The 13,979-nt window shown below is 45.9% G+C and overlaps 1 protein-coding gene across 1 annotated transcript in view; it reads right to left on the bottom strand.

Moving 5' to 3' along the window:
* SMYD1 (SET and MYND domain containing 1) overlaps positions 1–13,979 on the bottom strand; it is a 39,311-nt gene that overhangs the window by 15,295 nt on the left and 10,037 nt on the right. Inside the window, exons 2-4 of the mRNA XM_061210805.1 lie at positions 9,295–9,471; positions 6,754–6,967; positions 4,009–4,139 (exon numbers count right to left, since the gene is read on the bottom strand). Of these exons, the coding sequence (XP_061066788.1) occupies positions 4,009–4,139; positions 6,754–6,967; positions 9,295–9,471 (522 nt within the window). The remainder of the gene's footprint in view (positions 1–4,008; positions 4,140–6,753; positions 6,968–9,294; positions 9,472–13,979) is intronic.

Raw genomic sequence — 13,979 nt, 5'->3', positions numbered from 1 at the left:
GATAAAAGGCAAGAAGGAGAGGAGGGCAAGATGATTCTGCTTTCAGCTCTGCTTAGAATCCTAATATATCCCAGCTACAGGGGACCGACCTTCTCATTTCACAAATGAGGATGCTGACACCAGAGAGGTGAACTGCCCCCAAGGTCCCATAGCACTTTGGCGCCATGGTCAAGATTAGAACTCAAGAGCTTAACCACATCATACTGGCCTTGCCTGATTGTCTTCAGTCTGCCTTCCAGGTCTTCAATCCACAGGAAATGGGATGCACCAATACCCTTGAGATTAGGACTCTACTGATGTCCTAGATAGTTGCATAGGAGCAACTCCTGGGCCACTGTTGAATGTGATCTCTGGTATTGGTCCTGGTGGGATAAGTAAGCAATTCTGCCCCCACTAGCCCTTTCACAGAGGCAGCTCACTATATTGACATGTCCTCATTCAACAGTGAATCAGTGGCCAGTTGAGTTGGCCAGTAGCTTTGCTTCGCACCAAGGTTAATCCAATTCTTACAAGGTCTCAGAGTATCTCACATTATTTCAATGATATTAGAGAGTTTTCAAAACCAAATTAATGTAAAGTCACTTAGGTATAAGAAATGCACATTTATATGCCCCATTTTACCTAACTTGGAACTGGGAATCAGGAGAGGAATAGTGACCACCATTCTGTTTTGGATCCCAGACCTCTTCTATCTCTAATGCTCTGCAGTTCTACAGTTCAGCCAATTGAGCCACAAGTAGGCAACTTAAGTATTTCTTGTAGAGGTCAGGAGCAGAGTCCAGGGCCACAGAGACTTAGAATTAGGAAGGTCCCTAGAGACGCTCTCATCTTGACCTTTGCTCTACAAATGTAGAACCAAACACCCAGGAGATGATGTGAATCATCCAAAGTCCCTTGTAATGCACATCCACACAGGCTCAGATGCACCGACCACTCCTACCCCTGCCCTCCCAAAGCCCAAACTTCCACACAGCATTTTGTTGTTAATCCAAAGATCATTTCAAGTACTTTCAAGCCCACCTTGAGAAAAAGGCCCACTGGGGCTGTGGAGTTGGCATTAAGAAAAATCCAAAGTAAAATCTAACCTAAACCACTAATTCATAGTTGGCCAGAAGCAATAAAGAGAATACTATGAATAAATATTTATCAAAAACATCGCAGTTATGGGTACCATTTTCAGAACCAGTCTGAGTGAGAAGTTGGAGGTTATAAACAAACCTTTAGTCCTTTAGTAGGTCAGTAATGACAACAGTCCTCATTTCATGATAAGCAGGGTTTAAAGGGACAGTGTGGGTTTTTGCTAAGATGATGTGGACTGGAAAGGACCTTCATGCTTTGAGGTTGGAGGAGAGAGAAATGAGGCGTAAAAGAGAGGGAAGCGTAGGCACAGCAGGTAGTGGGTGGGTGAGGAACAAAATGATAAATATAAACGCATTAAACACGCAGCATTCAGCAATGACAAGATTCTGGGGAGCAGAGAGACATTACGGACAGACAGCAGCCAAGGAGTCTCGTGAAGGGGCAGCCCCAGCGAACCAGGCAAGTGAGGGAGATGGGTCAGAGCAGCAGGGATGTTTCCAAAGACTGACCCACCTCATCTGGGTGTGAAACATGGATTTCACTGCCTCATGACTGAAAAACAAAACAGACACCCAAATGGAAATCATTACCATTGGCTTATCCCGTATGGCTAGCAAGGGTGCACAGCACTCCAGGTTATGCCATCAAAGCTTTGGCCATCACAACCACCGCTATCCCAGCCCCTCCTAGCTGGGCTCCCTTGACAAGATGCAGCCTGGTATAGTGGAAAGTGCACTGGATTTGGAATGAGAAGTTCTGGGTTCAAAGGGACTCAGCCCTGGACAAGTTACTTCACTTCCCTGGGCCTCAGTATTCTCATCTGTAACCTGGTAATGAGACCGTCATGAGACAATGCATTTAAAAGTAGAGTGCTACAGTATTTTTCAATGGCAGGGCAAAAAATGTATGTGAACCATTCATGAAAGATGCTCCAGGTTGCCCAGTCCTGTTTGAGCACCAAATCATGGGCAAATCAGGCTTGGAGTACCCCTTCAGAGCCTTGGGGTTTTCTGAGTGGTACACCAATAAGGGCTTCAACTTAAAGTCCCCAGCTGTGTTGCCACCAAGAAGCAGCATCAAGCGATCTTTGGATGATTCAAACCCTGGCTCAGCTTTCTCTTCTACTGAAATAAACCTTCCTTCAGGCATTCTCTTCCAAAAAAATAAAATAAAAGTAGAGTGCTAAGAAAACACATGGGAGGCTATTATTATCCCACTAACAAGCATCTTGGACAAATAATGGTGGCCTCTTTGAATGTCTATTTTGGGAACAGTTTGAACTGTGTCTGGAGACCCATCACACAGGTAGTATGCAGAAATTACTGGGGTTAGAATTGGGCTCCTAACACCATGTCCAGTGTTCTTTCCACTATGGCAGGCAGCTAGACAGTGACTGCAGTCACCTCTTGTGCAACATCCAAGAAGCTCGGGTACAATGTGGCTGCTCGAAATTAGTGGATGCATGGAAGCCAGAGCGGGCACTGGTGATGGTCTGAAGAAAGGGCTCCCAGGTTCCTGTGGCTGCTACATGTGGTGACAAGAAGAGCTCTGGGTCACCACCACTTGGGGGAGTGGTGTCCAGAAAGACCAGCCCCACATGTGAATTTGATCTTCTCTGCCAACCAGGGTAACTCCAGACACCAGCTCCTCTGGGGAGGATTCCATGAGGTCCAGGCCAGTGACCCCAAGAGGCTTACAAAGGGAAAAACAAATGCTGGGGAAAGATAATCATCTGGGTCCAAAATGAACTGTCCTGTCTTGAGTGACTTTCTCAAGTGCTTAAAAGCCTACTGCCATGCACGCCCTTGCTTCCAGAAATAGGAAGGAAAAGGGAAATCAGAGCCCTCGCTCTATTGGAGCTTAAGCTTGATTCTTGGCTGAGAACCAGAAACCATTATCTTTGGGGGGAAACCTGCTCATTGTTGAAGGCTTAGAGTCAACTTGCACCTGTCATAAGAGCTCGTCTCTAAGAGCAAAAGAAATATTGTTTAGGCCTCATTCCCCCAAAGCCCCCCAGCCTGAGCCATGGACAACGAGGGGCTCATCCTGTTTGCTGACTCTTCTCCATTTGCACCCCGCCCCAAATTCCATTCTCTGCCCTTCTGTCCCCTGATCTGTGCCTTCCAGGGGGGCAGGGCTGACCTCTGAGGGCTTCATCACCCAGGTTCCTTGGCCCTCTGGCTTCTGGTTGGGGTTTGGCCAATGGGAGGAGATCAGAAGATGGGAGGAGAGAGAGGCTGGGGTATTTAGTCTCTTGGCTCGCCCTCTGCCTCGCCACGGTTCTAGCAGTGGCTGGTTTCTCTACAGGTACAGCCAAGCTGTTGGAGCGGGGGGGTGGGGAGAAAGGGCCCCCTCCCATGGCTACAGCTCTCACCAGCTGCAAGAACAATACTTCCTCCATTACCCCTCCAGGTCAAAAGGTGGTAATGGTTTCATTCTGTCGCTAGACCCTGGGCATTTCACCATTCTTTATCAATTTCTTCGACTCTACCTATACTTCTGTCAATTGTCCTTTTACTAAATTCTCTTAGGGTAACCCCTGAGTGTGCCTTCTGATTTCTGCTGGGAACTTGACTGCTCCTGCCAAGCGCCTTCTCAGTGGATGATGTTCTGCAATGACCTCTAGATAGAAAATCTCAGGCTTCAAGTTCTAAATTATGTAGTAGTTAGAGGTTTATCTAACATATCTAGGCAACCTCAAGAAACATACAGAGACTCCAAAATTACTTATGTGGAATTCTTTGCCATCTTCCTCATTATGTTTCTCCTATTCACAATTATTCTAGAATAAGATTTCTATTTTCTGTCCATTTGAAATCCATGCTAGCTCAGTTTCAACAGGTTACTTTGGTTTAAATCAAGTGTAGAGACAATACCATAAGGTCTCCCCGTCCCCATCATACCAACCCAAGTTGAAGACATACTCACTTGCCGTTGTTAAATATGACCGTGCAGTTGGGCCAACAGTCATGGTTCACCAGGCCCAGGTTGGGGAAGATGCCCACGCCCACTGCCTGCAGGCCTCTCTGGTCACTGAGCGTGAAACCATTGCAGTTAATCTACCCAGGGGAAAAGATGAGAGTCAGCTAACATAGACTTGGCGCAGAACACCCTCCAGCTGTTGAAAGTTTTTTAAAAAATAGAAAACCTGGTCTCATCCTGGAAATGCTTAGAGAATCTGGAAACAAAACAGTCAGTCTCCTGTTCTCTGTGTGACTCCAAATGACCCTCGAGATTAGTACCGTGGGAGAGTCTCATATTTGCTAAAATGCACCACCACCTTGAAAGTTTTGGGTAGCTGTATTCTAAAAAGGCCCAAAATGGGAATTCCCTGGTGGTCCAGTGGTTAGGACTCGGTGCCCTCACTGCCGGGGCCCCAGGTTCAATCCCTGGTCGGGGAATTAAGGTCCCACACGCCGTGTGGCACAGCCAAAAAATAAAATAAAATAAAAATAAAAAAATAAAAATAAAAAGGCCCAAGATGGAAATGTTGGTTCTGAGAAGTTTCTCCTTTTTCCTGTATCTGGGTCTCATGAGTCTTCCCCAGTGTCTATCTTGGTTTCTCTCTCTGTGCCCTTCTCTGCTTTGTGTGTGTGTGTCTCCCCTGCTACCTTAGACTACTCTCAACTCCTGTCACTATTCATAAAATAAAATTAACATCTGTTTTTGATTATTTTGTGTCTGGTGGATACCTTGTACTCTCTGTCCACAATTTTAAAATCTGATGAGTACAACATTTATCTCTGAATGCCAGGCAAATCAAATTGGTTACCGCTTATACGGCACCTGATTTCTTTCCTTTTCCTTAAAAAAAGTTATTTTTTATAGAAATGGATTCCAAATGTCTGCTCTCAGGGTATAAAAAAATGTGTAAGAATAAATATTACCTAGGATACATTAATACCTGCACACAAATTTCTGCCAAATGTAAAAATCATATATATAAATACATGCTACCCATAATATTTATAACTCAGTATACATTTATAGATATATACTGATCTATAGCACACAGCTATTTGTTATTGATACTGGAGGATAGTCACTTTCTCCATCAATCTCATTGGTCATTCAGCAAGTACATGAAGTTAAGCCCGTCAGTACCACTAATAAGCTGTGTTACCTTGGGCAAATTTCTTTCTTCTCTGAGCTCTTATTTTCCCATCTGTAGGTTGAATAAGTTAGACTAGATGATCTCTATGGGTCCTTTCAGCTCTACACCTTGGTGATTACACCATCCTTGGCTGTAGTCCCCAGACTACCTTAGAGATACTCAAGATAGTCTATGACACCCATTCACACCAAGGCTGTGGAGCATAGAAACTCCACATGTGAGAGTAGAAACTCTGGCATCAGACAAACTGCTTCTAGACCTTCCTTGGACACCAGCTCACTGTGTGACCTTTGGCAGTCCTATAACCTCTCTGGCCCTAGGCTTTCTGTTCGATAAAATAGGAATGTTAAAACCACGGACTTCATCTTGTTTTGGAAAGACTGCATAAAATAATATCTGGAAGGCTATGATGGTTAATTTTCTGTCAACTTGGCTGGGCTGTGGTGACCAGATATTTGGTTAAACATTATTCTGCATGTTTCTGTGAAGGTGTTTTTTGGATGAGATAAACATTTGAATTGGTAGACTTTGAGTAAAGCAGATTACCCTGCACAATGGAGGTGGGCCTCATACAATCGGTTGATGGCCTTCATAGAACAGAGACTGACTGCCCCTGAGCAAGAAGGAATTCTGCCAGTGGACTGCCTTTGAACTTGAACCGCAGTTCTTCTTTGGGTCTTCAGCCTGATGGCCTACCAGCAGCTCCCACAATCACAAGAGCCAGTTCATTAAAATAAATCTCCTTCCCTCTCTCTCTCTCTCTCTCTCTCCATATATATATATATATGCTATCCATAATATAATACATAGAGTATAATATACTATATATATATATAGACACACACAAAATACATCCTTGTGGTTCTATTTCTCTGGAGAACTCTTACTATTACAGAAGCACCGGCACATGGTGAGGGCTGCTGAGTGTGACCATGCTACTGTCATCACAATAACCCCTTCCTCAGCCCACTCACCAGCCCCCCAGAAGGGGCCGGGCCTGCCAGATGGGACACATGCCCCCATAGCCCACGGCCTGAGCCTGCCGGTCCCCTGGGCTCCCACCCCCTCCTCCCGGACCCTCATGGCTTCAAGAGGCCTGGAGAGGTTGCTCAAGGCAGTGCCCTCCAGAAAGCCCCTACTTTCCTCTCCCTGGTTCCCCATGATCAGCACATCAGATGTGGGAAAAGGAAGAGTCTTACTTCCAAAGTGACTGGTGGGCAAGAAGGGATAGTGACTGGGTCTTCGTTTTCAACGTGGAGAAGAGAAAATATAGGAAATGCAGATGAACGAGAAAGTAAATCAGCATCAAAATCTACCGCTCAGAGCTAATGAGTAGTTTACGCTTGGGATGCTGACTTCAGCCACGGCAGGAATGACCTCACAGTAAAGGCAGACCAGAAAGAGAACTGGGTGAAAGTTCGTCACGTGAGGTCTCTGTCCCCCTCCAGCGCTTCTCTTGGCCTCCCCTTCCACTCTGACCTGGCAGCATCTGGAAGGTCCTTCGTCGGACAATCCCAGGCGCCACCCCAGCCCCAAGGCCGCTTTGGGAGAAACCTTACCACGCCGAAGATCCGCGAGATGTACTGCATGCTGAACTGCTGGCTCTGGGGCGGCCAGTACTGCAGGAAAGCGTCCACGTCCCCCCGCAGCTCCTTCTTCTCCTCCTCCCCGAAGTGCTCCACGTGGCTCTGTAGGTCGTCCACGGAGACCAGGCAGCCCTCCGTGAGCCCGCTGCCCTCTCTCTCCACCCGCCACGTGACGCGCGCCGCCAGCCTGCGCGGAGGGGCGGGGTTAGAGAGGCCTCGCTGCAGTCATTCGTTCAGCAAACGCTTGCTGAGTGTCTAGTGCACGCCCCGCACAGTGTCGGGCCCAAGACACCGTTTTGAACTAGACGGATGGAATTTCTTCTTAGAGTGGGGGAGACCGAAGTTGAAAAGATAATCTAAACTACTGTTAAGTGCTATGCCCAAAATCAAACAGGGTGACCTGATAGAGAGCGGCTGGGGAAGGGGAAACCAAGGTGATCGGGGGAGGCTTGACAAGGCACCCCCTGGCTGCCAGCGGAGTGAACAAGCGCCCGCCCTGTGCAGATGGGGAAAGAGCAGCGAGTACAAAGGCCCTGAACAGGGAAAGAGCTTGGCATGATTAGAAACAGCAAGGTGCTGGAGCTAGGGAGCAAGGAGAGGAAAGCACGTAAAGGTGGAGAGGTGGGCAGAAGCCAGGTCACGTGGGTCTGGGTAATCATGGAAGGGGTCTGGGGACGCAGTGAGGTGCGGCAGCCTGGGTCTCTCCTGACTGTGCGGCTAAGATGAGCACTGGAGAAGGAGTCTGACGACTCCACTTCTTACTGTGTGATCCTGGGCAAGTCACTTGACCTCCCTGAACCTCTCCAGTGGCAAGTAAAGTGAGGATAATATGGATCCCCTGCGGTGCTAACCTGCAGAGTGTTGGTTCACAAACTGGCCCCCATCCACAGAGGGCAGGAAGAGAGGCAGACCACTCCAGATTGGTGGGTGGCAGTTTGAATCAGCAGGGGACTTACTTAGGAGGCTTGCCTTGGGTGGCCACAGATAAAAAGATCTTGGCCCCTGCCAGCCAAATCTTAGAGTTTATAAAGAGGCCTTCACTGGGTTCAGTCATACCTTCCAGATGATTTCAACACCACATTACTATCTCAATGCCACGTTCTTGGGCAGCTTCTGGGAGGCGGGGAAGGCAAGCGAGCACATTCCAAGGATAGGGGAGGGGATGAAGAGCCTCTGATTACCTGGGTCCAGCTTGCAGGTCAACCGGAAGTCATGTCCTCTCAATGACCTCCTCCAACACAGAGGTGTTTAGGAGACAAAGTGAGGTAGTGGATGTCCACATCATGTGTGAACTTATTCACATTCTTAATGATTAGATAGAGAGAAGGCAGAGAAGACAATCTAGGAGGGGAAACAGTATAAGCAAAGGCCCTAAGGCAGCCCCAAACGTGCATATGCAGGGAGCAGGGGCAAAGAAGGCCTGGTCTGGAAGGAGCAGAGGGTGCTGGAGGAGAAGGGGGCGTTAACGTGGGACAAGAGGAGGGCCCTAGAAAGCACAGAGCTTTGTTTTTTGTTTTCTGGGGGGGGGGGTTTGTGGGTTTTTTAAACATCTTTGTTAGATTATAATTGCTTTACAATGTTGTGTTAGTTTCTGCTGTACAACAAAGTGGATCATCTATATGTATACCTATGTCCCCTCCCTCTTGGGCTGCCCTCCCACCCTCCCCATTCCACCCCTCTAGGTCGTCACAAAGCTGATCTCCCTGTGCTATACAGCATAGAAAGTACAGAACTTTGAGTATGAGACAGAGGGCCTTACTTCACTCTGAGGGCAGAGAAGGCCCACTTGTTAACTATTAGGCAGCCCATGCCCACAAGGTAAAGCCTGTGACCAAGGGACACTTTGGTGACTCTCTGCCACTCATTAATTTTTTGACACAGGCAGATCAATTTTTAAAAATTAAACATTGGGGGGCTTCCCTGGTGGCGCAGTGGTTAAGAATCCGCCTGCCAATGCAGGGGACACGGGTTCGAGCCTTGGTACAGGAAGATCCCACATGCTGAGGAGCAACTAAGCCCGTGCGCCACAACTACTGAGCCTGCGCTCTAGAGCCCATGAGCCACAACTACTGAGCCTGCGTGCCACAACTACTGAAGCCCACACGCCTAGAGCCTGCTCTTCGCAATGAGAGAAGCCACCACAATGAGAAGCCCGTGCACTGCAGCCAAGAGTAGCCCCCGCTTGCCACAACTACAGAAAGCCCGCACATAGCAACGAAGACCCAACATGGCCAAAAATAAATAAATTAAATAAATAAAATTTTTTTAAAAATTAAACACTGGGGAGCCACACAGAACAAGTCTGCAACCAGCTCCACCAGTGGAGATCCCCTCATAGATGGGCTTCCCAGACCAAGGGAGAGCACAGAAGAAGTGACCATATCCTGTCTCTTTGGGACTCTTTCCTGATTTGCACTCATCCCAGCTTGCTTGGACCTGGGCATGCTGTCCCTGCCGCCATCCCCTGCCTGACATTTGGGAATCCCAGTCCCCACCCCGGGGCCCAGCTCTGACCTGACGTTCTCATTGGGCACCTTCCCGTATCTCTTGATGGCCGAACACTCGTTCTTGTGGTTCAGCCAAGCATCCTTCTGGCAGGTGCGGTCACAGTAATGGGCAAACTTGCACTGCCCGCAGCGATGGAGCTTCTCCTGCCTCTTGAAACAGGTATGGCACACAACATTCACAAGGCTGGAAATGGAGGGAGAAAACCTGTGATTGGGGGACACCACACTGGCTTTTGGGAGACTGGGGTTCGGGTACTGGCTGTCCTTGTCTTTCTAAGCTTCAGATTCTCATTTTTCAAAATGAGGAGCTTGGGTTTCCAAAGATCCCCTCTAGCTGTAACTATGCTTTTGGCAGATATTTTTCAGTGAAACCAATGTAGGGAATTTTATTGCGCTCTTCATATAAGCCCTTCAATTTAATTCAGCAAGAGGTCGTAGATTTACAACCTTTATGCGTTAGGCAACGGGAATACCACAAGTTGCTGGATGAACACTTGAACTTGGGATCTCCATGAAGCATTAGCACCACTACAATGGGGGGGGCACAGGGTATTCCTGGATCACAACGGAGGAGATCCTGGAGGAACCAAGGAAGTCTTCTAAGCCAAGGCAGTGGGTGGAAATTCCTCACAGTCGTCTTGCCAAAAGTCACACGTCATTGGCACCGTGGCCCGGGAGAGGGCATACTGTGTGACATATTCTTCTCATTGTTGAAATGAAATGTCCCTTTCCCCAAAGAATAAAAATATCGTAACTACTTACAATATGATGGGACATGAAACATGACCTGTTTTACACAAAATGAAGTCTACACGTTATGATGTATGTCATAGCTCTGCGTGTTTTGCAGGAGTAAGATTGACAAGGGTACTGATGTCACAGATGTTATCTGATGTATTCTCCTGGCTCAGAGAGAGAGTGGAAGTGATGGGTGGCCGACTCCACAAACTACTGTGTCCCCATCTGCTGTGAGGTGTGATGCTAGTAATTTGTTACTAGTCATAAAGTACTCAAGGGCATGAAAGGTTAGTGCTTATTTATAAGTTAGGGTAGATTCAAGGTTATTCCCATAATAATGTCTTCCTCGCTCCCTTGCATTCCCTTAAGCTCTCCCAACGAGAGAGGAAGAGTAGAATTACGCTGGCATACTTACAGTTGCACAGAATCCGCAGCGCATCATAACTATGCCACTACTGCTACTTTGACCAGGAGAAGGCTGGGGACAGAGCCCCAAGATGCTACAATATAGACTTCACCCCAGACTGGGTGATGGAGAGCCCTTTACAATCATGCATATAATCCCTTAGCAGGCCTTGACTCAATGCAACTATCAGTTCAATAATATCTCACCTTCATATTGTCTCATGAGAGTCTTTACAATCATTTTGCTATAATAAACGTTAAATTACCTTTCATGAAAAGAAAACGTGATCAATCTGAAATGATTTTTCTCCTAGTGAACACATAGTGGGTTCCAAATGTTAACCACCGAATTATTTTCCACAGGCTCACACACCTGTTTAAATCTCATTCCACAATTTTTCTAGGACTTAGAGTCAATTTTTAAAAGCTGGTGAAATCCAGGAAGTATTATGAGCTATCTCCTAATTTAGATCTCCTTGAGATGAGGCTGACCTTTCTCTCCATCACCCCACCTGCCATTAAGGCTTAGCCATGAGGCTGGAACTAGGAAGAAGGAAGAGGGTGGGTTTGATGCAGAGAAGGGCTCCTCAAACTTTAGTGTGTGTGCACATCATCAGAGATCATGTGGTTCTAATTCAGCAGGTCTGGGGTGGGGCCTGAGATTCTGCATTTCTAACAAGCTCCCAGGTGATACTGACGCTGCAACTTTAAGTAGCACGAATGTAGATATGAGAGAAAACCTAAATTCTACCCTTTCTTGGGGGAGGGGAGGGGGGCGGTATGTATGGAAGTGTCAGGTAGGCAGGAAGGGGAAGTTTAAAAAAAAAAAAAAAGCTTGTCTTTCTGGTCTCCATCTCTTTTTGTTGGTGGTGGGATGGGTATTACAGAAAGTCAGACCTGGAGTAAGTCAGAGTTGAGTTCAGCACCTGATTCCAGTATCTACTGACTGTGTGACCTCAATCAAGTACGCTAACCTCTCTGAGCCTTCGTTTCCTTATGTGAAAATGAGAATAGCAACACTTAGATCTTGATATCATTTAGACAAATGACTATTACCTTTTTTAAATTTTTTTAAAATTATTTATTTATTTTTGGCTGCGTTGGATCTTCGTTGCTGCACCCAGGCTTTCTCTCGTTGCGGCGAGCGGGGGCTACTCTGTTGCAGCGTGTGGGCTTCTTGCTGTGGTGGCTTCCCTTGTTGCAGAGCATGGGCTCTAAGCGCGCGGGCTTCAGTAGTTGTGGCACACGGGCTTAGTTGCTCTGCCGCATGTGGGATCTTCCCGGACCGGGGATCGAACCTGCGTCCCCTGCACTGGCAGGTGGACTCTTAACCACTGCACCACCAGGGAAGTCCCACTATTACTTTCTAATAAACGTACTTGGTATCTTAAAAAACTCAAGCAAGAAGAAAATTACAAAGAAGTTCCAAAATTCTCCCACTCTCAGAGTGATTTGAGGATTAAATCAAACAACGTGTAAAGTAGCAGCTAAGAGCCTGGCACAGAACGAGTCCTCAGTAGGTGTCAGAGGTTGGGCCAGGTGATCTCTGAGCACCTGCTCTCCCCCAGCACCCACTAATTCCCAGGCAGCTGCCAAAGAAGAGGACCTCCCAACTGGAAGAGAACCTATAGGTAGGGGGCCAAGGGTACTTCCGTGATAGAAATACCACCCCTTCTTTACCTCCCCCCCATGAGAGCATCTAAAAGACGCGATGTCTTAGAGGGCAAGTGATAAGTGAAATAAGACAGAGAAAGACAAATACTATATGATATCACTTATGGGTGGAATCTAAAAAAACACAACCAACTAGTGAATATAACAAAAAAGAAGCAGATTCACAGATATAGAGGACAAACTAGTGGTTACCAGTGTGGAGAGGGAAGGGGGCAGGGGCAATATAAGGGTGGGGGAGTAAGAGATACAAACTACTAGGTATAAAATAAGCTACAAGGGTATATTGTACAACCCAGGGAATATAGCCAATACTTTATCATAACTAAAAATGGAGTATAAACTTAAAAAATTGTGACTCATTATATTGTACACCTGTAACTTATATAGTATCATACATCAACTATACCTCAATTAAATAAAGTTCTACGACCACTTTTTAATTTATTTATTTTATTGAAGTATAGTTGATTTACAACGTTTCAGGTATACAGCAAAGTGATTCAGTTATACATACATATATATAATACATATTCTTTTTCAGATTCCTTACCATTATAGGTTATTACAAGATATTGAATATAGTTCCCTGTGCTATATAGTAGGTCCTTGTTGTTCATCTGTTTTATATTTAGTAGTGTGTGTCTGTTAATCCTAAATTCCCAATTTATCCCTCCCCCACTTAAAACCACTTTTTAGATTACAGGAGAAAGAGTGCTTCTTCCAGCCAGCTTAGCTGGTGACCTTCGCCAAGCCTCATTTCTCCTACTTAGTCTCGTTTTTCCAGTCCCCATAAGAGTCTCATTCACACAATGCTTTGCAATTGAAAGAGATGTTTTTTAGCAATTCTCTTGTGTTAAACCTTCACAGCAATCCTTTAGAGTACAGGTCATCACTATCCTCACAGGGATATTATTCTCATAGGGGTCCCTGATGGCTGACACTGCTCCCAGCACAGAAGGCAGAGGAAGCCACCAAGCCTACCTGCTTTGCCTGCAGCCCTGAGTGTGCCCTGCCCCAGCCAGCGGGTCCCCGCTCACTTTTTGCTCTGCAGCCCTGAGCTATGTCATCTGTCAGAGTCAAGTGGGATGGAAAGGCAGCTGCTGCTCAGCTCCTTGTATGGAAATAAACAGTTACTGGACAGATAAATGCAAATAGAAGGTGCCTGCAAGGTGGATGAGTCCTCCAAGAACACAACCAGAGAGAACTGGACCAGCACTGCTGGCTTCCTGGGCTGCTTAAAAACTCTCATCCTGCAAAGTGGTCTCCCCTCAAAAATCGAGGTGGAGGGCACATGTCTTAAAGAACATCACATCCCTCAAGTACCCAGAGAACTTTACAATATTTAAAATTCCGTCTTTCTTCCTTGTTCCTTCCCCTCTTTCTTCTTTCACAAGTATTTATTGGGCATCATTTGCGACAATGTGGATGGACCTAGAGGGTATTATGCTTAGTGAAGTAAGTCAGAGAAAGAAAGACAAATACTGTTTGTTATCACTTATATGTGGAATCTAAAAAATAAAATAGATGGATGAGTATAACAATACAGAAACAGATTCACAGATATAGAGAACAAGCTAGTGGTTACCAGTGGGGAGAGGGAAAGTAGGAGGGGCAGGATAGGGGTATGGGATTAAGAGGTACAAACTACTATGCATAAAATAAATAAGCTATAAAGAAATAAGCCATAAGGGTACAATACAGGGAAATATAAATTATTTTGTAATAACTTTAAATGGAGTATAATCTATAAAAATATTGAATCAATATGTTGTACACCTGAAACTAATATAATATAGTAAATCAACTATACTTCAATTTTTTTAATTTTTTGTTTTTATTTATATTCTTTTTTAACTATACTTCAATTTTTAAAAG

This window comes from Eubalaena glacialis, chromosome 14, assembly GCF_028564815.1.
Source record: "Eubalaena glacialis isolate mEubGla1 chromosome 14, mEubGla1.1.hap2.+ XY, whole genome shotgun sequence".
In the NCBI taxonomy this organism is placed as follows: Eukaryota; Metazoa; Chordata; class Mammalia; order Artiodactyla; family Balaenidae; genus Eubalaena; species Eubalaena glacialis.
This window is presented reverse-complemented; position numbering and strand designations above follow the sequence as displayed.